At 42.9% G+C, this 27,261-nt stretch overlaps 1 protein-coding gene and 1 non-coding gene across 2 annotated transcripts in view; one reads left to right on the forward strand and one right to left on the reverse strand.

Moving 5' to 3' along the window:
• LOC126174972 (carbonyl reductase [NADPH] 1-like) overlaps positions 1-27,261 on the reverse strand; it is a 57,521-nt gene that overhangs the window by 8,469 nt on the left and 21,791 nt on the right. The window contains exon 2 of the mRNA XM_049921444.1: positions 1,393-1,521. Coding sequence (XP_049777401.1) covers positions 1,393-1,521 — 129 coding nt within the window. The remainder of the gene's footprint in view (positions 1-1,392; positions 1,522-27,261) is intronic.
• On the forward strand, positions 4,452-4,526 carry Trnas-uga (transfer RNA serine (anticodon UGA)). The gene has a single exon. It is a non-coding gene; the product is annotated as a tRNA-Ser (tRNA).

Here is a 27,261-nt window from a genome sequence, read left to right on the forward strand (position 1 = left end):
TCATTCATTTGAGTGAAACCAGTTTGTACGAGCAACCAAATGAAAACAGTCAACACCAGTCTGGCACATTCAGTTATGACTGGAAACATTCAATCAGTTTGCCATTTTTACATCATTATTGTTCACTGTACTCTGTTACCACTTTTGTCACTTTTATTACCAATCCAGTACTTGATTTTTATTGAGTGCCAATAAGAAGAAGGTGTTTTCTTAATAATGAACTATCTGTCTGGATCAGAATATTGAAGGGCTCAATGGCACAGGAATGGAAGAAATCATATGACTGAAAAGAATGGATCCTTGAGATGAATTTAGTGTCCATTACAGTAACTACAACAATGATTCATATTGTGAACATCCTGATACTGCATATATTAAAGAAATTCACAGAAAATTAATGAATGATGACAAATGTTTCTTGGGAAAAAAAGAGCAGCTGCTTCTGACAGGCGACAGTATATTCTTGAAAAGCAAGTCATTAAGTCACCAATAAATTAAAAACAAGTAATTGTTCATTTATTTAAACAAATTTATAATTTAAAATCAACCAAAAATCCTTATTTAAGTAAATATGGCCACGGCTGGATAGTGATCGAGGAAATCCTGACAATAAAACCATATACCATGGACATCCTGCAGCCTCTGTGTTAACTTTCATGTGATGCTCACTATTGTGGTGCCATTTTTCAAAAGGACAATGGTCGCCACACATGGAAAGTGTCTCCATAAACTGTCTGTGTGACAATGAGGTACTACTGTGGCTAGAAAGATCCCCAGATCTGTGCCCAATACAATATGTGTGGGACCAGCTTGGACGTCAACTCCATCCCAGTGCCAGTATCCAAGATCTCAACATCCAGTTGTCACTCAGCTTGCTCATTAGAGGATAAAGTTGCTTCACAACACCCTTCCCAAGTGATCCAGCGCATGCACCCAGGGAAAGAGGGTGCAAAATCAGTCTGATAAATGGGTTTCAGGAAGTTCTTTGTTAATTTGACTTAATTTTGTAATCACTGAAATAACATCAGACATTCTCTCAACCCATAAAGTTTCATTTTGCTCCCTCCTCCCCTTCTGGGCGCTTCACTTCTCCCCTTCCCGGAGAGTGTATTTAGAATAAGTTCAGTTCACATCTGAATGTCCCTCATATTATGTTTTTATCACTGAACTTCATTTACTTCTCATTCCTTACACTAACTGAAAGATAAAATAGAAGTAAATGTTAAATTCTAGATGACAAAATATAAAGTACTTTTTCTAATTTATATCCTCATTCATATTGAATACACAATTCACTAACTTTCATATTTATTCTACATATCCAAAATAGAGCATTATAATACATACTTGTCTCCAACAAACAAAAATCATTGCCAACACTTGGTCACAAACCTTTTTTAACTCATCTACAGCTGCTTCACCACGTTTAACATCTCTGGCAGTCAGATACACAGTCCCATCAAATTTTTCACACAGTGATCGGACGATGGCCAGACCAATCCCTTTGTTTCCTCCAGTGACCTACCAGGAGTAAAAAGATAAATGTGACAGGTGTATTTTATGTATAAAAAACCACCACTCACAAAAAGTAGCATAACCATTCATTTTATGACAATAATATATTTATTTCAGAATAAATATAGTCCAAGCAATGTAAAAATCTTAAAATATGCCATACATCTCCTCTTTGCCTAAAACAGAGCCCATGTGGCCAAACCCCAGGATTCACTGCTATCATAATATATAAAGCCTCAGTGGAAATGCAGGAAACTAAACTGCCTCAATGTAAAACCTAGTCAACACGTGGATACAAACTTCTAAAGAAACAGAGATTACTGCATAACACGTGTAAATCAAAGTGTAGGGCTATAAGTAGAGAGATGCCAAGTGAAATGTGGTGGGCTGTCAAATTCTGGTCATATGTGAAGACTGCTAACAGTACCAAAGTTAATGTCCAGTCCCTAGGGAATGGGACAGGAACTGAAATTGAGGGTAGCAAAGCAAATGCTGAAATGTTTAGCTCCATTTTCAAATTTTCCTTCACAAAGGAAAACCTAAGAAGATTACCCCAATTTAACCTTCATATAACTGAAAAGATGAATGAAATAAATATTAGAGTCAGTGGTGTTCAGAAAAAGCTGAAATTGTTGTAACTAAACAAAGCTCCAAGGCCTGATGGATCCCTATCAGATTCTGTACTGCAGCTGAGTTAGCCCCTCTTCTAATTATAATCTATCATAGATCGTTCTAACAAGAAGTCATGCCTAGTTCTTGGAAAAAAGAGCAGGACACATCCATCCGAAAGAGGGGTAGTACAAGTGATTCACAAAACTACCGTCCAATATCCTAGACATTGGTTTGTTGTAGAATCTTAGAACATATTCTGAGCTCAAACATAATGCAGTATCTTGAACAGACTGGCCTCCTCCTCAACACCAACCAGCATGGATGGATTCTGAAAACATCAATCATGTGAAACCCAGCTCGCAGTTTTCTGACATGACGTACTTAAAGCTTTGCATCAAGCCAATCATACCGATGCAGTATTTCTTGATTTCCGAAAAGCATTTGACTCGGTACCTCATTTAATGCTTATTGTCAAAAGTACAATCATATGGGGGTATCAAGTGAAATTTGTGAATGGACTGAGGACTTTTGGCAGGGGGTGCACAGTATATTATCTAGGATGGAGAATCATTGTCAGATTTAGATGTAACTTCAGGTGTGCCCCAGGGAAGTGTGTTGGAACCAAATGATATTGCAGACAATATTAATAGCAGAATTGGACTTTCTGCAGATGATGCAGTTGTCTGTGATGAAGTGTTATCTGAAAGATGCTGCATAAATATTCAGTCAGATCTCGATAAAATTTCAAAGTTGTGAAACTTGCTTTAAATGTTCAGAAATGTAAAATTTTGCACTTCATGGAACGAAAAAACATAGTATCCTATGACTATAATATCAATGAGTCACTGCTGGAATCAGCCAACTCATACAAATATCCAGGTGTAACACTTTGTAGGAATATGAAGTCGAATGACCACATTGGTTCAGTTGGGGGCAAAGTAGGTGGTAGACTTCAGTTTATTGGTAGAATACTGGGGATGTGTAATCAATCTACAAAGGAGAATGGTTACAAATCACTCGTGTGAATGGTTCTAGAATACTGCTGAAGTGTGTGGGACCCATACCTGAGAGGACTAACAGGACGCATTGATAATCAAGTGAAATGAATCTTAACACTATACTGTCTGACAACACCACAGTGGTGGCATGAGTGAAATGGCAGTCAATGGCTGGCAAAACCACAGTGGTGTCGTGTGCATAGAATTGCTCAGTGGCCAACGACACCACAGTGGTGTCGTATGCTTATTAAGTTCTTGTGCCCTTTCATCATGGTAGACGAAAGAGACAATATGATTATTTACGAAGAATGTGCGGATGTCTTGTCTGATGTTCCGAATAACTTGGCCAATTGGGAAGAAGACACTGGATATCAAAAAAATGAAAGTGAAGCAGAATCATCAGAAGATAGTGAAATACATCCAAGAAGAATTCAGCGAATGCTACAGTTGCCAACTGATTCAGATGAAGAAGACAATGCACAGTGGTCAGACTTTGATTTACCAAGGACCAATAATAAATTTGAAGGATCCTCCGGGTTCAAACATATTTCCCAAAGATACACAGAGCATCGAGGATATCGTAGAATTATATATTGGGAATGATCTATTTGAATATGTTAGCAATGAAACCAACAAGTACTACAGTCACAATTGCAATAAAAGAAAACTGGATTTTAAAAAATTACAAATTTGTCGATGTTGCGGGACCCAAACTTTGAAAATGGTTTAGGCTTGCTATCCTTATGGGAAATGTCAAAAAAGTAAGGATCAATGATTATTGGTGAATGAATCCATTAATATACACATCGATATTTTGCAGAACGGTGTCCCACAACCAATTCAGACAAATATTATCATTTTTACATTTTTCCAACAACAACAACAACAACAATAAACTGGATAATGTCGACCAGCTTTTCAAAGTGCAATTCATAATTGATTATTTTTCCAAAAAGTTTAAAGAAACTTTTAATCTAAGTCAAAACATCTCAGTTGATGAAGGAATGATACAGTGGCGTGGATGGTTAAATTTTAAAGTTAACAATCCATCAAAAATTATGAAATATGGCATACCCATTTGGATGCTGTGTGATTCGAGTATGGGATACACTTCCTCATTCAAGATATATTCTGGCTCTGGACAGCCTTTAGCAAAAACAGTGATGGAACTACTGACACCTTGAAACTTCCTGGCAGATTAAAACTGTGTGCCGGACTGAGACTCGAACTTGGGACCTTTGCCTTTCGCGGGCAAGTGCTCTACCAACTGAGCTACCCAAGCAAGACTCACGCCCCATCCTCACAGCTTTACTTCTGCCAGAGTCGTGCTTGGGTAGCTCAGTTGGTAGAGCACTTGCCCGTGAAAGGCAAAGGTCCCGAGTTCGAGTCTCGGTCCGGCACACAGTCTTAATCTGTCAGGAAGTTTCATATCAGCGCACACTCTGCTGCAGAGTGAAAATCTCATTCTGCAAATACTGACACCTTCTTATGGAAAGTGGCATCATCTCTACATGGATAATTATTATAACAGTGTAGAAATTGCGCAGAAGTTACTTGAAAAGAAAATTCGAGTTTGTGGAACTATACGGCAAAATAGAGAATTTCTGGAAAAATTAAAGTGTGCAAAAGTCAATGTGTTTGAAGCTTGTTATCAATGGAAAGGTGAAGTACTCGCTTCGAACGTAAGATGATATGAATGATCTCTACAATACATAATGGCAAATGGCACTTTGACACTCAAAGAAAATGTAGAAAAACCAATTACACAATTATTCAATACAGAACACAAGAGTCTTCGATTTCACTATTTTTCTATTGAAAGTGTCTGGTTCATGGATAAAAGACTATGTACCTGCTTCTGAGCAAAGCTTGGAGGTTGCCACTACATTGCGTATGTCTCATCATGACCTGAGTGACAGACTTTTCAGTCACATAAAGCAACGTCAAGTAATACTTATTTCCAAAACAAATAAATGAAAATAATGCAACTGCCATGTATGTTTAAAAAAAAACTTAATGTGCAAGTCTTGTGGAGTTGCATTACATCTTGGAGACTGTTTTGCCACATATCATATGAAAGAGAAATACTAAGTACCAAAGACAATGCAAATAAATATACAAGACACACAAATTTTGTATTTATTTACATATGTATATCATCGAAATTTCATGAAAGTAGGGGAATAGAGTTGAGAACTTATGAGAACTAACAATGAGATTAGTAAAACTTAACAATTTATAATCTCCCGATAATGTCAAGAACAGTTGGCGGTAATCTGAATTAGCACTGCCGGCGCAAAGCGAATAAACTTGTATGAGATGTGGGGATGGCAAAGTGTTAGTGAATTGTTAAAAGCTACTAATATTATAAAATGATTTATATATATATACTAATAACTTTACTATAGCTCTTAGGTATAACAGTAACCTACCAATAGAAAATTTTAAGTGAATAACTATTAAAATATTAAGGATGACATAAGTTTTGTACACCCCAGCAAAATTATGATCTTCACAAAGGGCATGTCTTAAAAATCAATGTATTTGTTGTATAAAAAAAGTGCAATTTCAAAATCTTGCTCCCTTTCAGATACATTTCTGTGCACACACACACAAATGGCCAGTGTTTCTTGCCATAAAAATTATACATTTCTGAAGACGTGCTCCCTCATCATTTTGAAAAGCATCTGTACATCATACTGCAGCATTGTACAATTACATTGTGACATTTATCCTCTTCTCATCATCCTCAATTCTTACAAACAGAAATTAGAAGCAGTGCTTGCTCCTTAGAGCACATTTACATGTCTTTTTTTTATGTCTTATCGTCTTCATCCTTTAACTTTTTCTTCATTGGAATAACTGGCACAAACATAAATGTTCTATTTTTAACCTAATACTGATTCTTAAATATTTCAATTGGTTTGTTGCATAAGGCTTAGTATAGATATTTTATTTTACAGGTCTCAAAACAAACTGCATATTTAGTCACTTGTTAGACTTAAATTGTAATTATATTCCTTTGAGCAATGAAGGGCACTGTTACATTCTGGATATGTTCTTGGATGTTTAATACATTCTTGCGGGGTCAGAGCAACACGCATCCCATAAGTTGGTTGTTTCCTGTACCCAATAAGACACTTGGAAATGCATCAGCTAATACCTGATAGGCAAACACAATTCAACAAGATGACAACAAAGGTAAGAAAAATTGGTAAAAAGAAACATGCAGAGTGCCTACACTGTTAACACAGAGCACAGTGTTACCTATGACATATTGTAACACAACAACCATGACGAAGGTACTGTGTCACCACTTAGATTCTGCTTCCATCACACATGACTTCACAGGCAGTGACTTGCTCTATACAGACAGGGTAACAATGTCTGGAGCACCATGGTCTGTCAGCACAGTGATGACTGCTGTGGCTTCCCTTTGTGTGGCAGCAGAGGGAGGAGCACAGGCAATGCTGCAATCAATGACAACACTGGACACAGGAGTTGTACCATGTCATTTTTTCAAGTGAGTCCTCATTCTGTGCACAGCATAATGATGGATGTATGCATGTATGGAGGCTCCAAGGAGAACAAACATTAATAGATTACATTTGTCATCAACATTGTGGCACAGTACCTAGAATGGTGATATTGAGTACCACTGGATAAGCAACATAATCTCCTCCACTCACATAGTTGGTAATTTTGACAGCAGGCATTAAATTTTGCATGCTTAGGGCAGTGGCCAATCTTTGAGTGCTCTCTGATGTTACCTGTCAGTAAGATAAAGCAAAACTGCATGTTGCCTATACTATCATAACCTACCAAGATGCAGAGGGCACTCAACTGTTGCCCGGCACAGAATGTTCTCCTGCTATCTCACCTACTGGTCAAGGATTGCTGATAACTAGCAAGCTACCACTCACCAGCCAATATAATTGAAACTTTGGCAGAGAGCTGAAGCAACATGGAATGGCATAGTAGTATATTGTCAAACAAGCTCAGTCTGACTCAAGTCATTGTTACTGCATTCATTCATTTATTCATTCACACACCATGTTCTGTTAATTCTACAATGAAGGAGAGCCTTCAAAGATATTGAATGAACTAAGTTATGCACTGACTGGTAGCAACCACTCCTCACTACTTCTGTAAAGTACACTAACAACAAATTATGATTAGCACTAATCTATTAAAATATAACTACAGTAATTGATTCTAGATTACATTGTATATATATGTGAGGAGGAAAATAGCTACTTTGAAAAGAACCAACCCTCCTCCTCCTCCTCCTCCTCCTCCTCCTCCTGCTATACCACTCAACTGCTGTTGTTATCTAATACTTAAAGCATTTATGTATGCTGACCACTATCAGAAATGTGTAGCACACTGATCATGTGTGGGCATAATAGTGTGAGTCTGAGCGGTGAATTGCAGCTGCATGGCCAGCAGCTGAGTGCAGGATGTTTTCTCTGTATTGGTTCAACAAGGCCAACACAATGTTGTGAGGCAGTTTAGCTTACTGAAACAGTGGAATCATTGGTGCTGCAAAGAGTCATACAGAAAGGGGCAAGGCATATGTGCACACTGGCAGTAGCAGTGGCAGTGATATTTTAGCATATACACAACAGGCCTGCCAGCGGCAAGTGTGAGTACTGGCCATTTTGTAACAAAATTATTCTCCATCTTACAGCACTATCAGGACATCATGGCTGTGCCAGATGAGTTTGCCAGAGAAGACATTGGTTCAGGCCAGGGTGGGTCAACAGTCCCTCCTGGACTGGTGCAGCGGGCCATCCTAGGTCTACTCCAGCAGAATGTCCGACTCCTACCCAGGGGGTATCAGGTTGCTCCCCATGCACACCAGCCATCTTCCACCATAGCAGAACAAGCTCCTCATTGTGGTCAGCTTCCTCCACTTTGAAGCAGCCGAGGTATCATTTGGGGCCGCAGCAGGTGCAGCATCGTTAAGCATACACATTGCTGGTGCAGAAACCTCACTGCCAGCTTACATAATGAGGTTGCCAATGCACAGCTGAGATTCTGCGTCGGCACTATGAGATGTGCAAGCAGGCAGCCAAGCACAACTCAGCAGTCAGCCAACCATTGACCTGGTATACTACACAGCGCAGATGCTTCGATAAAAAACTCATTAACTTGGCAACTGCCTTTCTCTGGAGCTCGAGAGCCCCCCCCCCCCCCCCACCACCACCACCACCACCTCTCACCCCCACCAGCCTTACAGCCATCCCCCTCCCCATGTTGCATTAAAGAATGAAGCAAACTTTCAAAGCACAATTGTGGAACCTGTGGAAGATTTTGCAGGCAGGACAGAGAAAGTTTATGAGAATATGTACGATTTGGGGCAGAGTGATGCAGCAAATACAATTTTGTTGTAAGAAGTTGAGCAGAGGGCATTCTGTGCTTTTCTGAGGAGTTTGCCATTGGACACAACAAGAAGGGTGCGTACAAGTGCACCAAAAGATCTACTATTAGGTTAGTGATGGAATGTCAAGAAACTGACATACGAAGAGGTGTACCCCCTACGGTATTTTCTGTGAACATTAAGTGTTACAGGTATGGACATATGAGGCATTTACAAAGGCAATGTTGCCAACCATAGGACAACAGAGGAAAAGGAAGGTATCAGTAGTAAAGTCATGGTAATGGACACAGGGGTACATAACGAGGTGATGAGCAGCTGTTAAATGCAAGAGGAACTCAAAGTCCACCTAAAGGCATTCCTGTTAAAATTCGATGCAACAAACACATATGCAGAGACGAAATGTGCAGTAATGGGTGTTTTAAGAGCCAAAGAGTACAAGTTTTTGTTCGATACAGGGGTGCATGTGTTGTTTCCCAGTAGAGACTTGGTCAGCCATAGGCAATGGAAACCACCACAATACAGGTTATGTGGGATCAGGGACAACAATGTGAGACCACAGGGATTGGTGGGCACATTTTTTGTATAGGGACAATTCGGTTGTTAGACATTTGTGTCATCATTGTACTAAAACTGACTTTCACCAATGTACAGTAGAACTTAATAGAATGATATTGCAGCTAGGCGAAGCTGTTGCCTCTGTAGAACTGTCATGAGGGGCATCTAGTGTATTAGACAAGCCAGCTGAACTGTGTACTACTGCACTAAGGAGGGAGTCATATGCTTGTGTGCCAGGTGGCAGAAATCTACCTGCAGATATGTTATGTGTTGTAGAGACTCTGTAACAGAATGATATGCTAGATCCAGCAAGTTGTTTCATTAAGAGAAGTACTGTACACCTACAAGAGAGGAATGGCGGGAGAGTGATAGCCATAAGTATAGATAAATTTTTACACTGAAGAAGTTAAGTTAGGGAAGGGAATGTTAATAGCAAGTTTAGACATTCTGGATGAGGACGAGTGGAGCATGAAGCAGCAAATTACAAGTAGCGACAAGCTACCATTAAGACTGCATTACATAGAGAAATGGAGCAGCTAATGGAACAGAAAGAGAGCACAGGTGGAAGAACTGCTGTTCAAATTTGAGTATTTGTTTGTCCCAAAGATCCTATTGCCAGTAACGTCTATGATTCAATATCAAATATCAACACGGAGCTAAGCACAGGTGCATCCACGGGGTGCGGGAATCATGCCTGCACCAAAAAAGTCTACAGATGCTTCCAGAAAATACTAGTTCTGCTATGATTATTGTCACCTGAACAACAAAACCATAAGAGATATATATCATATCCCCAACCTTACTGAGACCATTTATAGCTTGAAACGATGTCAGAACTTTTTTGACTGTGCATTTAAGGAAAGGTTACCATCAATTGTAGGCTGTTCCCAAAGACAGCATTTCCTGTAACATGGGGGCATTATCAGTTCAGAAGAATGCCATTTGGATTCAAAATTGCATCTACAACATTTCAGAGATTATTGGACAGCGTGTTGAGAGGTTTGAAACTGCACCAGTGTCGAGTTTACCCAGATGATATCATCGCATTCTCAAAAGACATGGAGCAGCATAGACCACACCTGAAGGAAGTATTAAAGAGATTGATGGTTGCACATCTGACATTGAGCACAAAGATGTGTCATTTTGCATAAGAGGAGGTTGGTTATCTGGACCATGTAATCAGTAAAGATGAAGTATGGACAGACCTGAAGCTAGGACAGCTGTTGAAGAGTTCCAATGCTTAAATTGATTAAGGAACTTCAATCTTTTTTGGGGATCTTGAATTACTGCAAAAAGGTCATGAAAGAATATGCTGATTCAGCATGACCACTCATACATTTTCTAAGGAAAGGTGTGAAAGTCATGTGGCCAGAATGTCAAGGTGTATTTGATGAATTAAATACAGTTTTGACATCAAGCCCAGTTCTAATATTTCCAGTCTTCCAGAAGGAGTTTATCCTTTCATGTGATGCATCTAATCATGCTTTGGGATATGTCCTAAGCCAGGAGATTAACAACGAAAAGTATCCGGTTGCCTATGGATCAAGACAGCTCAATGTAACAGAGTAAAACCATTCAAAAACATTGGAAGTGATGCTGAGCCCCATTTATGGCATCAAGTACTCTTGATGTTATCTTTAAGGGAAAAAATTTCATGTAGTAACCAACCACACTGCATTGAAGTGGATGAGACTGAAGGACCCATCTAGTAGGCTGACAAGTGGGTGCTGAGACTCTGCAAGTTTGTCTACGAACCAATACCCAAGCCAGGGAAGAAGCACAGGAATGTAGATGCACTGAGCAGGAAGATAGCAGTGTTGAAAAATCTGATTCATAGTCTTGTACAGGACGCAATTGCAGTTTAGTATGTGAAGGACTCTTGTGCAAGGAAACAAGGCTAGGGCCACAGGTAGTAGTACCAGCAAAGTTTAAAGAGGAGATACTAAAGGAAGCATGTGTAACAATACATGGGGTGTCTAAAAAGTTTGGTGAATGCTATCAGACAACAAAAAAGACAAAAGATACAAACAAATGTTCTTTATTGGCCTTCAAAATAGTCGCAACCCACTAAAACACACTTTTGACAATGTTTTTACAGCTTCTGAAAACTCTCAGCAAAGGCCTCCTGTGGAATCGATCACAGAATGGCTGTCACATGATCTTTGATGGCATTCACATTTGCACAATGTTCACCTTTCATGGCCACCTTCAAGTGGGGATACAGGAAGAAGTCCACATGAGCCACATCAGGGGAGTATGGAGGATGTTCAAGGAGTTACCCTCTTCCGCACCAGTAATTGGTGCACACAAATCATGCAGTGTCCAGGGGCATTGTCACGGAGCAGCATCCATTTTCCAGTCCTGTGCAACTCTGGCCAAACCCACCAGATACGCTGTAGCAATTGGTTCAAAATGGGCTGTAAAAATGGAGCATTAATGGTTTCACCTACAGGAACAAATTCCTTGTGGATGATGCCATTGTTGTTGAAGAAGGTGGTCAACAGGGTTTTCAACTTGGATTTTTGCAGATGGCTTTTTTTTGGTCACGAGAAAATGGTGAACACCATAACATCGATTGATTCTGGGTTGAAATGGCAGCACCAGGTCTCATCTCCTGTGATGATGATGTTCAGAAGCAATAGATCCTGATCACACATGGAAATGTGATCACCAGCAGTTTCCGTCCATTTTATTTTCCGATCGTCTGTGTGGCACAAATCAGTATCATATCTTCCACTTACCCAAATCATCACAGATGATGGTGTGCACTGTGTCCTTGCTAACACCCAATCCCTCCGCAGTCAATTTGAGAGTGTCGCCGACCTTGTGCCAGAATTTGTCACACTTTCTCGATCTTTTCTGGAGTTCTGCTTGTTGACGGCCAACCTGAATGTGGCTCATTCTCAGTTGTTTTCTTCCCTTCACAGAAGCTTTTTAATCATTCATAAACACATTTTCTGCTCATGGCTTCCCTCCCATACACCTGCACCAACATTCTGTGTGTCTCCGTTGCAGACTTCCCCAAACTGTAACAGAACTTTATGTTTGAAATGTTGCTCCATTGCACTGTGACACTTCCTCTCACACTAACTATGTTCAAATGGTTGCAGTCTGTTTACACAGCCAGTCACATGCAGTGCATGCTCTGTATCGATTCTCCTCAAGTCTTTGAAGAGCCATGTGCATGCATGCACACACACACACACACACACACACACACACACACACACACACAAAATTGCTGCTTAGATGTGCAGTCAGGTGGTTAGATGGAGGACAGAGGAGAGGTAAGGAGGGGGTAGCAGAAACGGACAGAAGTAAAAAGACTGGATGTGATGGTGGAATGAGGGCTGTGTAGTGCTGGAATGGGAACAGGGAAGGGGCTGGATGGGAGAGGACAATGACTAACGACGGTTGAGACAGGAGGGTTATGGGACTGTAGGATATATTGCAGGGAAAGTTCTCACCTGTGCAATTCAGAAAAGCTGGTGTTGGTGGGAAGGATCCATATGGCTACAGGCTGTGAAGCAGCCATTGAAATGAAAGATGTCATGTTTACCAGCCTGCTCAGCAACAAGGTGGTCCGCTTGTTTCGTGGCCACGGTTTGTCAGTGGCCATTCACTGTGGACAGACAGCTTGTTGGCTGTCACACCCACATAGACTGCAGCACAGTGGTTGCAGCTTAGTTTGTAGATAACATGACTGGTTTCACAGGTAGCCCCGCCTCTGATGGAATAGGTGATGTTTATGACCGGGCTGGAGTAGATGTTGGCAGGAGGATGTGTAGGACATGTCTTGCACCTAGGTCTATTACAGTGGCATGAGTCATGATGTAAGGGGCTGGAAGCAGGAGCTGTGTAGGGATGGACAAGTGTATTGCATAGGTTCAGTAGTTGGCAGAATACGACTGTGGGACGAGTGGGGAGGATAGTGAGTACGACATTTCTGATTTCAGGGCATGGCGAGAGGTAGTTGAAACCCTGGTGGATAATGTAATTCAGTTGCTCTGGCCCTGGGTGGTACTGAGTTATGAGGGGAATGCTCCTCTGAAGCCAGACAGTGGGACTTTGGGAGGTGGGGCAGACTGGAGATATAAGGCATGGGAGATTTGCTTTTGTACAAGGTTGGGAGGATGATTACTATCAGTGAAGGCTTCAATGAGACACTCAGTACACTTCGAGAGGGACTGCTCATCACTGCAGATGTGACAACCACAGGTGGCTAGACTGTATGGAAAGGACTTTTTGGCATGGAATAGATGGCAGCTGTTGAAGTGAAGGTATTGCTGGTGGTTAGTAGGTTTGATATGGATGGAGGTACAGATGTAGCCATCTTTGAGGTGGAGGTCAACATCTAGAATGATAGCTTGTTGGGTAGAGTGGGACCAGGTTAAGCAAATGAGGGAGAAGTTGTTGAGGTTCTGGAGGAATGTGGATAGTCTGTCCTCAGCCTCGATCCACATCGCAAAGATGTCATCAATGAATCTGAAACAGGTGAGGGGTTTAGGATTCTGGGTGTTTAGGGAGGATTCCTCTAGATGGTCTGTGAATAGGGTGGGATAGGATGAGGCTATGTGGGTGCCCATAGCCATACCCCAGATTTATTAGTAGGTAATGCCTTCAAAAGGAGAAGTAATTGTGGGTGAGGATGTAGTTGGTCATGGCGACTAGGAAGGAGGTTGTTTGTTTGGAATCTGTCGAGCGTTAGGAGAGGTACTGTTCAATAGCGGTAAGGTCATGAGCATTAGGGATGTTAGTGTAAAGGAGGTGGCATCAATAATGATGAGTAGGGCACTGTGTGGTAAAGGGACAGGAACTGTGGAGAGTCGCTGGAGGAAATTATTGGTATCTTTTATGTATGAGGGTAGGTTCCAGGTAATAGGTTAAAGGTGTTGGTTTATAACAGCAGAGATTCTCTCAGTTAGGGCGCAGTAACCGGTCACAATGGGGCGTCCTGGGTGGTTAGATTTATGGGCTTTAGGAAGCATCTAGAAGGTAGGAGTGCAGGAAGTGGTAGGGGTGAGTAGAGAGATGGCCTCTGGGGATAGGTTGTGGGATGGGCCTAAGGATTTGAGTAGTGACCAAAGATCCTGCTAGATTACTGGAATGGGGTCATAGTGGCAAGGTTTGTCGGTGGAACTATCTGACAGTTGGCGGAGTCCTTCTGCCAGGTAATCCTTGCAGTTCACAACAGTGGTGGTGTCTTTGTCCTCAGGAAGGATTATAAAGTTGAGATGAGTTTTTAGACGGTGGACTGCGGTTCTTTCTGTGGGTGTAAGATAAGTTTGCATGTTGAAGGATTCGGGTATGATGATGACTCAAGGTTCGACGTTAAGAAATTCTGTTAAGTTAACAGGGGGTGATTTGGGGGCAGGGAGGGGGGGGGGGGGGGGATCACTGTTGGATATAGGAGTGAACTGAGTTAGTGCCAGGTTCGATATTGGTCTTTGGTTGAGTCTGATTAGTAGGATTGGTGGAAAAAAGTGTTTCCACTGTAGGGATCAGGAGAAGGAGAGGAGGTCATTAACAAGTGCTGCATGATTGAATTTGGGAGTGGGGCAAAAGGTGAGGCCTTTGGAAAGGACTGATATTTCTGTGGAGCTAAGACATTTGAAGGAAAGGTTCATGACTGTGTTGCGGGTCTGTTTAGGTTCTGGATTATGTTTAGTGGTGGGAGGGAGTTTTAGAGGGTGGGGTAAATGTAGGTGGTCTGCAAGACAGGGTTTGTAAGCTATGAGGTAACATAGAGGTTGTTGTAGAGGTGGTGGACAGTGGTACTCCAAGGTGGGAGAAGATAGTGAGCAGGATGGAGAGCCTATTGAGGTGGGGGTGTGCATGGTGCTCTAGTTCCTGTGGGGTAAAAGTTTCAGAGTGTGTTATGGGTTCCAGGAATTTTGGATTGCATAGAAGGAGAATTTTGCAAGGCACTGCAATGAGGTTTGGGCTTGGTTGATATGGTTTTGCAAGTCTATGTTGGTGAGGACTAAGGATTAGTGGAATCTGAACAGGTGGAGGTCATTGTGGAAGGAGGGGTGGCAATCGGAGATGGGTAATTTGATGGTAAGGCCACTTTGGAGGATTCCATGAGCCAAGCAACAACACAGGAGTAGTATGTGGGACTGGGTTCTGGCTAAGGATAAGGAAACTTTACTGTACTGATGCAGATGGGAGGAATAAGGGTCCATGGGGGAGGAGAAAATGCGAAAAATTACGTAAATAATGTAGAATTACGTCTGAAGAAATTTGCAAAAATACACCCCATACACACGAAAAATCACGTGTAGGATGAAATGGGTGCAACAGATGGAAGCAAGATGAAATCTGAGGGAGTCAACGGCAGTGAAAGGCGAAAACTCAATAACATTGGTGTGAAGTCACAATGACATCAGAGAAAAGATATAAATAAGAAAAATAATATACGCATATATTTTACTGTGTACAGCAAGTCTGAGGGTGGATAAGTATGAAGAAAGGGAGCAGCAAATGTGAGTGGATGACGCAGAACTGGGACAGAATGGAGAAAGAGTTGGGGGTGGGAAGGGGGTTTTGCAGGATGAGATATAAGATCATGTGGCACCGGGAACCTGCAGGAAATAACACCCGAAAATACAGGAGAGTGGTGCAGGAAGAGTGATCAATTTGAAGGTGTAGGATTAATTATATCACTGGAAGTAAAGTGGGACATAAGATGCTGCACCAACAAATAGCGTGGTTTGTAGCCATCTGTTGTGAGCGGACGATATGGTTGATAAAATGAGGCTCATAAGCAGAGCGTGCAGTGAGGTTTATAAGCCGACAAGAGAAACATGGGAAAGAAGAGAAAGAAGGACAGACGTTGAGTACAGAGATGCATTAGAAAATAGTAACAAAGGAAAACAGTACCGAGTTAGAAACAAAGGAAAGTCGTCAGGCAGAAATCAAACAATGGAAAATCCAGGCTGCAAAACCGTATCACCTGAGCTAAAACCTCATTGCAGCACCTTCTCTCTATCTGCAAAATTCTCCTATTATACAGTCCCAAATTCCTGGAACCCATAACACACATTCATACACTTGCCCTCCGGGAACTAGAGCAACATGCAGAATGCCACCTGAAAAAGCTCTGCACCCTGCTCACTTCCTACTCCTGCCTGTGAGTACCATTGTCCATCACCTCTACAACAACCTCCAAATATCCTCCACGTCCCCTCATAGCTGACAAACCCTGTCTCGCAGACCTAATACATTTACGCCACTCTCCAAAACTTAGTCCCACCACCACACAGAACCCAGAACCTAGACAGACCTGAAACACAGTCATGAACCTTTCCTCCAGAAGCCTTGGCTCGGCAGAAATATGACCTTACCAAAGGCCTCACCTTTTGCCACACTCCCAAATTCAATCATGCAGCACTTGTTAAAGATCTTCTTTCCTCCTCCCAGTCCCTACAGTGGTAACACTTTTTCGCTATCAACCCTACCAATTAGACTCAACCACAGACCAATGTTGAACCCTGCCTAACTCAGTTCACTCCTCCACCCAACCGTGATACCCCCGCTGTTAACTTACCAGAATTTCTTAACCTCGAACCTTGCCTCACCATCATTCCTCAAATCAGTCAACATGCAAACTAACCTTACGTCCACAGAAAGAACCACAGTCCACCATCTAAAAACTGATCTCAACCTTATAATCCTACGTGTGGATACAGGCTCTGACACTGTTGTTTTGAACCACAAGGATCACCTGGTAGAAGGACTCCACAGGTGTCACATGCATCCACCTACACACCTTTGCAACTGTAACCCCATTCCAAAAATCCAGCAGGATCTCCAGACTCTCCTCAAATCCTTAGGCCCATCCCAGAGCCTCTCCCCAGAGCCCACCTATCTGCTCATCCCTACCATTCCCCGCACTCCTGCCTTCTACATGCTTCCCAAAGTCTGTAAACCTAACCACCCAGGACACCCCATTGTAGCCGTTTATTGTGCACCCACTGAGAGAATTTCTGCTCTCGTAGGCCAACACCTTCAACCTATTACTCGGAACCTATCCTCCTATATAAAAGATACCAACCATTTCCTCCACTGACTCTCCACAGTTCCTGTCCTTTTGCCACAAGATACCCTGCTCTTCACTAGTCAGGCAACCTCCTTTACTCTAATATCCTTAATGCCCATGGCCTTACCGCTACTGAACACTACCTTTCCCAATGCCCGGCAGATTAGAAACTAACAACCGCCTTCCTAGTCACCATGACCCACTATATCCTCACCCACAATTACTTCTCCTTTGAAGGCATTACCTACTGTCAAAACTGGGGTATGGCTATGGGCACTCACATAGCACCATCCTATGCCAACCTATTCATGGGCCACCTAGAGGAATCCTTCTAAGCACCCAGAATCCTAAACCCCTCACCTGTTCCAGATTCATTGATGACATCTGTGCGATATGGATTGAGGGTGAGGACACCCTATCCATATTCTTCCAGAACCTCATCAACTCCTCCTCCATTTGCTTCACCTGGTCCTACTCCAACCAACAAACAACTTTCCTATTTGTTGACCTCCACCCCAAAGATGACTACCAGCAATACATCCACTTCGACAGCTGCCATCCATTCCATGCCAACTAGTCCCTTCCATACAGCCTAGCCACCTGTGGTTGTCATGTCTGCAGTGATGAGCAGTCCCTCTCGAAATATATTGAGTGTCTCACTGAAGCCTTCACTGATCGTAATTATCCTCCCAACCTTGTACAAAAACAAATCTCCCATGCCTTATCCCTCCCTAAGTCCCACCATCCAGCCAAAGAGGAGCATTCCCTTCATAACTCGGTACCACCCAGGACTGGAACAATTGAATTACATTCACCGCCAGGGATTCAACTACCTCTTGTCATGCCCTGAAATGAGAAATGTTGTGCCCACTATCCTTCCCAGCCCTATCACAGTGGTATTCTGCCGTCCACTGAACCTACACAATATACTTTTCCATCCCTACACAGCCCCTGCTCCCAACATCTTATCTCATAGTTAATACCTCTGTAATAGATCTAGATGGAAACCTGTTCCATACATCCTCCCACCACAATTAGTCCAGCCCAGTTGCAAACATCACCTATCCCATCAGAGGCAGGGCTACCGGTGAAACCAGTCACGTTATCTACAAAGTAAGCTGCAACCACTGTGCTGCAGTCTATGTGGGTGTGACAACCAAAAAATTTCTGTCCACAGTGAATGGCCGCTGACAAACTGTGGCCACGAAACAAGTGGACCACCCTGTTGCTGAGCAGGTTGCTAAACATAACATCCTTCATTTCAATGGCTGCTTCACAGCCTGTAGCTATATGGATCCTTCCCACCAACACCAGTTTTTCTGAAGTGCACAGGTGGCAACTTTCCCTGCAATATATCCCACATTCCTGTAACCCTCCTGGCCTCAACCTTCATTAGTTATTGTCCTCTTCTATCCAGCCTCTTCCCTGTTCTTTTTCAGCACTACACATCAGTCATTCCATAATCAAACCCAGTCTTTTTACTTCTGCCCTTTTCTGCTGGCCCCTCCCCCTGCCCTCTGTCACTATACCTCCCCCTCTCTGCCCCAGCCTTCTCCTTACCCCAACCAGTCGACACTCCCATCATGTACTGGTGCTGCTGCTCACATTGTGGCTTCAGTTGCCTGAGACTGCAGTTGTTTGTGTGAGTTTCGATTGCGTGAATGTCTGTGTATGTGTCTGTTGTCCATTTCTGATGAAGCCCTTACTGGCCAAAAGCTTTATTTGTGATGATCTTTTTGTTGTACCTATCTTCGACTCAGCATCTCCGCTATATGGTGAGTAGAACTTTCCTTTTCATAATATTGTTACATTTCACCCTGAATTTTCCATTGTTTGAAAGGAAGCACATGATTACATGTTATCTAATGATGGAGGGTATAGGGCAACAAACCAGAGAGTGATTGAAATATTGGTGGAGAGGAAGGAAACATGATGTGGATCAATAGGTGTGGAATGGCATGCGGGGTGCACAGTGAGCAGACATGAATTGTAAGTCAGTGCTATTGCAGTCTACCAGAAGCATCAAAATCGTTTGAAATTCTCGGAATTGATACACTGGGACTGCTCAATAATACACCAATAGGAAATTGATTTGTGTTAACAATAATAGGTCATTTTCTCGATATGTGGAGATGGTTGCTGTGCCAAACCAGCAGGCAGTGATAGACACACAAGAAATGGTTAGCAATTGTATGATGAAGTTTGGAGCACCTGGTACAGACGAAATTCATGTTGGACATGTAGAAGGAGCTGTGTCAGTTATTGCAGGTGAAGATGCTAAGAACTGTTGTTCTTCATCTACAAGCCAATGGTAGAAAGGAATGGGAACATAGTATAAACAATTGGCAAAATGTTAAGTTAATATGTGAATGCATGTCACTGTGACTGGGATACATATCTTAGATATGTCATGTCAGCGTACAGTTCAAAAGTACACACTAATACTTGACTGCCCCCATATGTGGTGTGTATGTGTAATAACTTCAAGTTGAACAAATATATTTCAAGGAAGACTCAATACATGAAAGTCACAGATCAAGTAAACAGAGTAAGACGTTTGTACACTTTAACAGTCAAATCATAACTGAGTCAAGTCTAGTGGTCGCTGGCTGGCTGGCCGCTTAGGTGGCGCTGCTGCTGCATGGCTGGCAGACAGCTCCACATGTAGAGGATGCGCGTAACTGCGCGGCGGCACATTGAAAGATTGCCGAGTCACAACACTTTTCCCCCCTTTGAATTTTTTGTGCAGGTCTTGATGGAAGTGGCCTGTAGATTGCTAACGTCCATAGGTGTTGTTTGACTGGCCGTAAAGTCTCGGGGAGGAGGCTTCCCCTACGGACGGAAGTGTCCCGGATGATAACGGGTCGAGATGACAGGAGACGTGAGGGTCAAATCTGCTGGGGCCCCGTGCACCAATCTGCCCATTGCGGCAAGTCTGGTTGTTATAACAGGAGACATGGGCGATGTGTCCACGTCCGTAGGAGAAGGAGGCTAGTAGAGTTGCTCCAACAGATGATGGTCATCTGGTTCCTACATGGGCACGTCTCCTGGTGACGTCAGTTGTTGTGCTGGCACCGATATGATGGTAAGAGGACTGCATTGTGAGTAATGAGAGATTCCAGTATCCCGAATCCCGAGCGTCAGGTAGAGTCGAAGGTGGTATAGCAACATCCGGAACATGCGTTGCCGGCACACGAGGCTGAAGCTGGTCCGAATGATGCACTACAACACCCATGTCCGTCTGGATTTCATACAGGCGTTGGCCACGGTGTCATAAGATGTGGCCAGGACTCCATTTTGGCCGCCTGTCATATCCCTGTACCCATACAAGGTCGTCGACGGTGAACCGGCCAAGCGAAGGCAACCGCAGCCGTGAGGTGGAAGGCCGCAGAAGATGAAGTAGCGTGCGGGGCTGTTAGCCATGTAAGAGCTCAGCCGGGCTGTCACCGCCCATGGGGGTGAAACGGTAAGAGGCCAGAAATTGGAGAAGTGCATCATCAGTAGAAGAAGAAGTCAGGAGTTTCCTCACCTGAGCCTTGAATGTACGGACCAGTCGTTCAGCCTCAACGTTTGACTGTGGATGGAACGGAGGGGCCGTGACATGCATGACGCCGTGACGGGCACAAAAATCCGCAAAATCGGAATAGGCAAATTGCGGACCACTATCAGTAACAAGAGTAAAGGGAAGGCCTTCCAAAGAGAAAATGCGAGCTAGAGTATTGGTGGTTGCCGCGGTGGTAGGCGACATGCAACGGACAATGAAAGGAAAGTTAGAGTAGGCGTCAATAACGAGAAGCCAATAAGTACCTAAAAAAGGTCCTGCGAAGTCAGCATGAATATGCTCCCAGGGCTTCTCAGGCGAAGGCCATGGTGACAAAGATGACTTCGGGGCGGCGGCCTGTGATGCACAAGGGCAGCAGGCAGCGACCATGTGTGCAATTTCAGAGTCAATGCCGGGCCAGTACACATGACAGTGCACAAGAGATTTTGTGCGAGACACACCCCAGTGCCCTTGGTGAAGGAGGCGCAAGACCAAAGCACACAAAGATGCAGGTACCACAACACACGGCGGAGCATTTTCAGTGGAAAGGAGGATAGCACCATCCCTAGCCGTGAGGCGGTAACACAAAGCGTAGTAGTTCCGCAACGCATCAGAAGTCTTAGCGGACGGTCGATCTGGCCAACCCTTCTGAATACAGTGTAAAATCCAGGAGAGGATATGGTCAGAACCCGTAGCATCTGCCAGCCGGTCTCCAGTGATGGGGAACCTGTCCACAACCCGCTGCTCGGCAACATCCAGGTGGAAACACAAAAGTTCGTCCCTATCGAATGCCAGATCAGGACCCATGGGAAGGCGAGACAGTGCATCAGCATTCGCATGTTCAGCCGTCGGCCGGAAATGAATCTCATAATTCAAACGAGACAAGTAAAGAGCCCAATGCCAGAAGCGGTGTGCAGCCTTGTTGGGAAGTGACGTTGATGGATGAAACAAGGAAACAAGTGGTTTGTGATCCGTAACAAGATGAAATTTGAATCCATAGAGAAAAACACCAAACTTATGAAGAGCATAAATAATGGCCAAATCTTCTTTTTCAATTTGAGAATACTTTTGTTGGGCATCCATGAGCATTTTGGAGGCATAAGCAATGGGTTGTTCAGAACCATCAGAAAAACGGTGTGCAAGGACTGCACCAACCCCATATTGAGAGGTGTCCGTAGCAAGAACAAGATGTTGGCCAGGTTGATAAGTAGCCAGGCACGGGGCCTGTTTCAGCATAGTCTTCAATTTCTGGAAAGGCGCATTGCATGACGCGGACCAATGAAAAGGCACGTTTTTATGCAACAGGCGATGCAACGGCTGAGCCACCGCAGCAGCAGACAGTAAAAACTTGTCATAGTATGCTATTTTCCCCAAGAAGGCCTGCAGTTCCTTAAAAGACGTAGGGCGAGGAAGGGCATCGATCGCAGCGACAGTTTGCTGAAGCGGGCGAATACCATCCCGAGAGAGTTGAAATCCCAAGTACGTGATAGATGCCTGAAAGAATTTTGATTTCTGAAGATTACATTTAAGACCGGCAGTCTGTAAGACATGAAAAAGTGTGCGGAGATTCTGAAGATGTTCGTCAGTGGTGGAGCCAGTGACAACAATGTCATCCTGGTAATTTATATACCCAGGGACAGTGACCAATAATTGTTCCAAGAATTGCTGAAAGAGAGCAGGGGCGCTGGCAACCCCGAATGGCAATCGTTGGTATTGATAGAGGCCGAAAGGCATGTTAAGGACCAGAAACTGCAGGGAAGCAGTGTCGAGAGGAAGTTGATGATGAGATTCTGACAGGTCAAGTTTAGAAAAATACTGGCCTCCAGCAAGTTTAGTGAACAATTCTTCAGGTCGAGGCATAGGGTAAGTGTCGATAAGGCATTGAGCATTTACAGTGGCTTTGAAATCGCCACAGAGACGAATATCACCATTTGGCTTAGCAATGACAATGATAGGAGAGGACCACTCACTGGACAGGAAGCAAGGCCCCTGAAGCAGTGAGATGATCCAGCTCCCATTTGACCAGATCATGAAGGGCCACAGGAATGGGCTGACCCCGAAAAAACTTAGGCCGAGCAGTGGGTTTGAGCATGATATGAGCTTCAAAGTCGTTTGCACGGCCTAACCCAGGAGAAAAAAAATGGACGAAAATGTCGTTGACAAGGAGTCCAATTGAGCATAAGGAATAGCATCAGAGACGATATTGACAGAGTCATCTATGGAGAACCCAAAAACGTGAAAGGCATCGAAACCAAAAAGATTCTCCGCGTTACTATGGTCGACTACAAATATGGGAACAGTGCGAACGACAGATTTGTAAGGTACCTCAGCATCAAATTGTCCCAAAAGAGAAATCTTCTGTTTATTGTAAGTCCGTAATTGCCTAGTGACAGGTGACAGGATTGGAGAACCCAACTGAAGATACGTCTGAGAATTGATGATAGTGGCAGCAGAACCAGTATCCACCTGCATGCGAACATCTCGACCAAGTATTTGGACAGTGAGGAATAACTTCCCTGAAAGGGAAGAAGTACAATTGACAGACAACACAGAATCAGAATCAGCGTCATGGTCAGGAACATTATGTATGCAGTCGGATTTGCAAACGGATGACATATGACACTTTTTTTTTTGCATTTGTGACACACAGCCCAACGTTGTGGACAATCTTCTCGTGAATGTTTCGTAAAACACCGCGGACATGAAGGACATTGCCGTGGGTTTTGCTGCAGTTTCTTAGAGGTTTGTTTACAGTTAGGCCAAGGCTGCGCTTGGGAGTGTACTGAGGCCATGTCGGCCGGTGGGGACATGCCACACGCTTCGTCAACAGGTTGTATTTCCCCAACGTCGCCCCATGCCTCTATTTGCGCGCCAGCGGCATGAGAAATTTCAAAAGACTGAGCGATGGATAGGACTTCATCTAGATTCGGATTTGCCAACTGAAGGGCATGTTGCCTAACTTCTTTGTCGGGCGCCAATCGGATAACAGCATCCCGTTAAATGGAATCGGCGTAGGATTCTTTGTGAACTTCAGTAACAAATTGACACTTTCTACTGAGGCCGTGAAGTTCAGCAGCCCAAGTGCAATAGGATTGATTCAGTTGTTTTTGACAACGATAAAAGGCAACACGAAGGCTATCACACGTGTTTGCTTTTGAAAATAGATGGACAGAAGTGAGCACATTTCAGCAAAGGACAACGACGCAGGATCTTTCAAAGGAGCCAATTACGACAACAACCGATACATTTGAGGTGAAATCCATGATAGGAACAGAGACTTACATGTTTGTTCGTCTGCGACATGAAATGCCAAGAAGTGCTCGAAAAGACGTATTTTGTAATCAGACCAGTCTTCCGCCGTCTCATCGTAAGGAGGAAAAGGAGGAGGAGACGACGACGAGAGACGTCCTGCATTTGATGCCACGACGAAATCATGAATCACATTTGTGAGAAGCATTTGCTTGCAATAGTTGCTCTAAAGTAGCCATGGAAACATGTGGGTCAACAATGGAAAAGAAAAATCACTACCTCGTCGCCAATTGTTATAACTTAAAGTTGAACAAATATATTTCAAGGACGACGCAATACATGAAAGTCACAGATCAAGTAAACAGATTAAGACATGTGTACAATTTAACAGTCAAATCATAACTGAGTCCAAGTCTAGCGACCGCTGGCTGGCTGGCCGCTTAGGTGGTGCTGCTGCTGCATGGCTGGCAGACAGTGCCACATGTAAACGCGTGTAACTGTGCGGTGGCACTTTGAAAGATCAGCGAGTCACAACACATTGTCTATTTGCATTTCTATTTGTTTTATATCATCTGATTTTGCTTTCACTTCCCTGATGTCTATTCTTTAAATTGCTTGTTCCGCTTTTTCTTGAGATTTTCACCATTCTCCTTGAATACTTATTTCCAGACGGATTTGTTTCCAAAGTGATGTTTGGTCTGCAGACCAGGGAGGTGTTATGTTGCCCCTGGTTGGCCTCCTTATAAATGTGATATCCATTGCACTTTTCTGTTGTGGGGTACATGTGTTGTATGTTGGGACTCTTAACAGGATAAAGTCTATTCCCTGCAACTTTTCCACATTATTTTTGCTTAGTAGTTTTGTGCATCAATTTTGCAGTCTCTGGCAATCATTAGTGGTTTATCATGTTTACTTTGAGTGATCAGCTGAGCTATCTCATCTATTGTATCAACAGCTGTTTCGTTTGGTTGGATGTATGCCAATATTATTGTCATGTGTTTTGTTTCTGGCAGCAGCGTATGCTCCTATTTGGTAGTTGTGGTTACTGGTGTTAATTCTGGTGTTATGAGGACAGTTACTTCTCCCACAGATCTTCCTGTGTTGTATAGCTTATTTGAGACATAGTTTAATGAGTATTCCAGTTAAGATTTTGTTCAAGACATATACCTAGATATTAAACTGTACTTACATTTGATGGTTCTTGGTTATTAGGGAGTTTTTGGGACTTCTCAATTTAGTGGTGACCAGTAGAAACTGACTTCAGCTGTTTTTGTATGTTTACAACAACAGTGTTCTCACTGAACCATTCACTCAGTGAGAGCATAACAGATTTCATTTTTTATTTTGGCCAGCTTTGTCACTGCACACTATCAGAATAGTTTTCTCATCAACAAATAGTGTAATAAAGCCAGAAGTCAGTTTTGTGTTTGTCAATTGCGTATAATAAAAATAAATAAAATAAAGTGCAACCAACAATCCAGTCTTGAAGTATACAATATATATCTGGCATTGACTCAGAGTGCACACTACACTGATCAAAGTTATTACCGTTTTTCTCACATTTCATTTTCTCTCTCATACTCTGTTTGATTGGTATGGTTCAAATTGTTAGTTTGCAGATTCTCTCACTTTTTTTTAAGATCATTCATTCACTGGTAGTGTTCATATGTCCCATAATGAAATACAGCCACCAGGAACATGGAATGAGTCAACTTCTATATCAATGGGCAGATGCACTCACAGGATACCCCTGTAAAGTATGTTAACAACAAATTTTGATTACTGATAATCTACTTGATGTGTCGACAGAAGTGCCGACACAGTGTTATTTTGAGGGGGCCGTTATGCACGCTATAAGCTCACCCAGAATATCGTGAAACTTTGTAACACCAAACACGAGAGCCAAAGCTTCCTTCTCTATCTGGGAATAATTTCTTTGCGCTGACGAGAGCAATTTGGACGCAAAGGCAATAGGGCGATCATGCGAACCATCTTTGTGCGCAAGCACAGCACTGATCCCGAAATCCGATGCATCTACCATCAACAAAAGGGGTTTCTGGGGATCGAATGGCGTAAGGCAAGTATTGGAAAGCAACGCCGATTTCAATTGGCGAAAGGCGCGTTCGCATTCCGTCGACCAGACGAACGGAACACCTTTACGGCGTAAGCGATGAAGCGGAGCTGAAATGGAAGAGGCATGAGGAAGAAATTTATGATAATAGTTAATTTTTCCCACCATCACTCTCCTCCCGCCGGTCCCCTCCATAATATTTAAAAAAAAAAAAAAGAGAAGCCTTATAACACGACCGTTCGCCGATTTGCGGGGGAGGAATGTGGTGTCACCGCCAGACACCACACTTGCTAGGTGGTAGCTTAAATCGGCCGCGGTCCATTAGTACGTGTCGGACCCGCGTGTCGCCACTGTCAGTACTTGCAGACCTAGCGCCACCACATGGCAGGTCTAGAAAGACGGACTAGCACTCGCCCAGTTGTACGACGACTTTGCTAGCGACTACACTGACGAAGCATCGCTCATTAGCCGAGCAGACAGTTAGAATAGCCTTCAGCTAAGTCCATGACTACGACCTAGCAAGGCGCAGTTAACCATATCTGGAGAGAGTCTTACTTGTATTCACCATAGAGATGTACCACACAAGAGAATAAAGTTAAGTATACGAGACGCTCCGTTCTTTTCTTATAGCATTTATGAAGTATCCTGTTTCAGACTTAACGCAAGACGGCGTGAGTTGACGCGTGCCCTATCGGCTACTTCATTGTGAACTGGCTGCTCTTGTCAGTCCACAAAACTACTTATATCAATAATTATGGGATTTACTTCTCAGTTACTTTGTATATATTAGAAGACAAGCTACTTTGAAAAAAGGTCATTGCTCTTCTTCTTCTTACAGTTCTTAGCTGCTGTTCTTATTTACCAATTCATACTAGGTGCTCATGCAACTTTACTAATTTCAGACACCACTATCAGCATTCTGTACATCAGAAAAGTTAAAATCTGTTTAATATGAACATTAATTTTAACTGCAATTCCCATCCATGTGTCCACATATTCTGATTATTTATAGGAGGAGTAGGTAGTAAGGAACTGGGGTTCTTTTACTTTATTTTTGAATATCTGCAATTTTCTGCCTGATGTTAGTCAGCCATCAAATATTTTTACACTAGAATTAAAACTCCATTCTGAACATAGAAAATATTTTTTGATGATTTGTTCAATAAATAAATTATTTTATCTCTAGTATTGAAGTTGTAAAATTCACTGTTCATCCTAAATTCATTCTTATTATTAACCAGAAATATCCTTAGACAGTAAATGTATTGGAATGTGAGGGTAAGGATCCCAAGATCC

The sequence above is a fragment of the Schistocerca cancellata genome, chromosome 1 (genome assembly GCF_023864275.1).
Source record: "Schistocerca cancellata isolate TAMUIC-IGC-003103 chromosome 1, iqSchCanc2.1, whole genome shotgun sequence".
Lineage (NCBI taxonomy): Eukaryota > Metazoa > Arthropoda > Insecta > Orthoptera > Acrididae > Schistocerca > Schistocerca cancellata.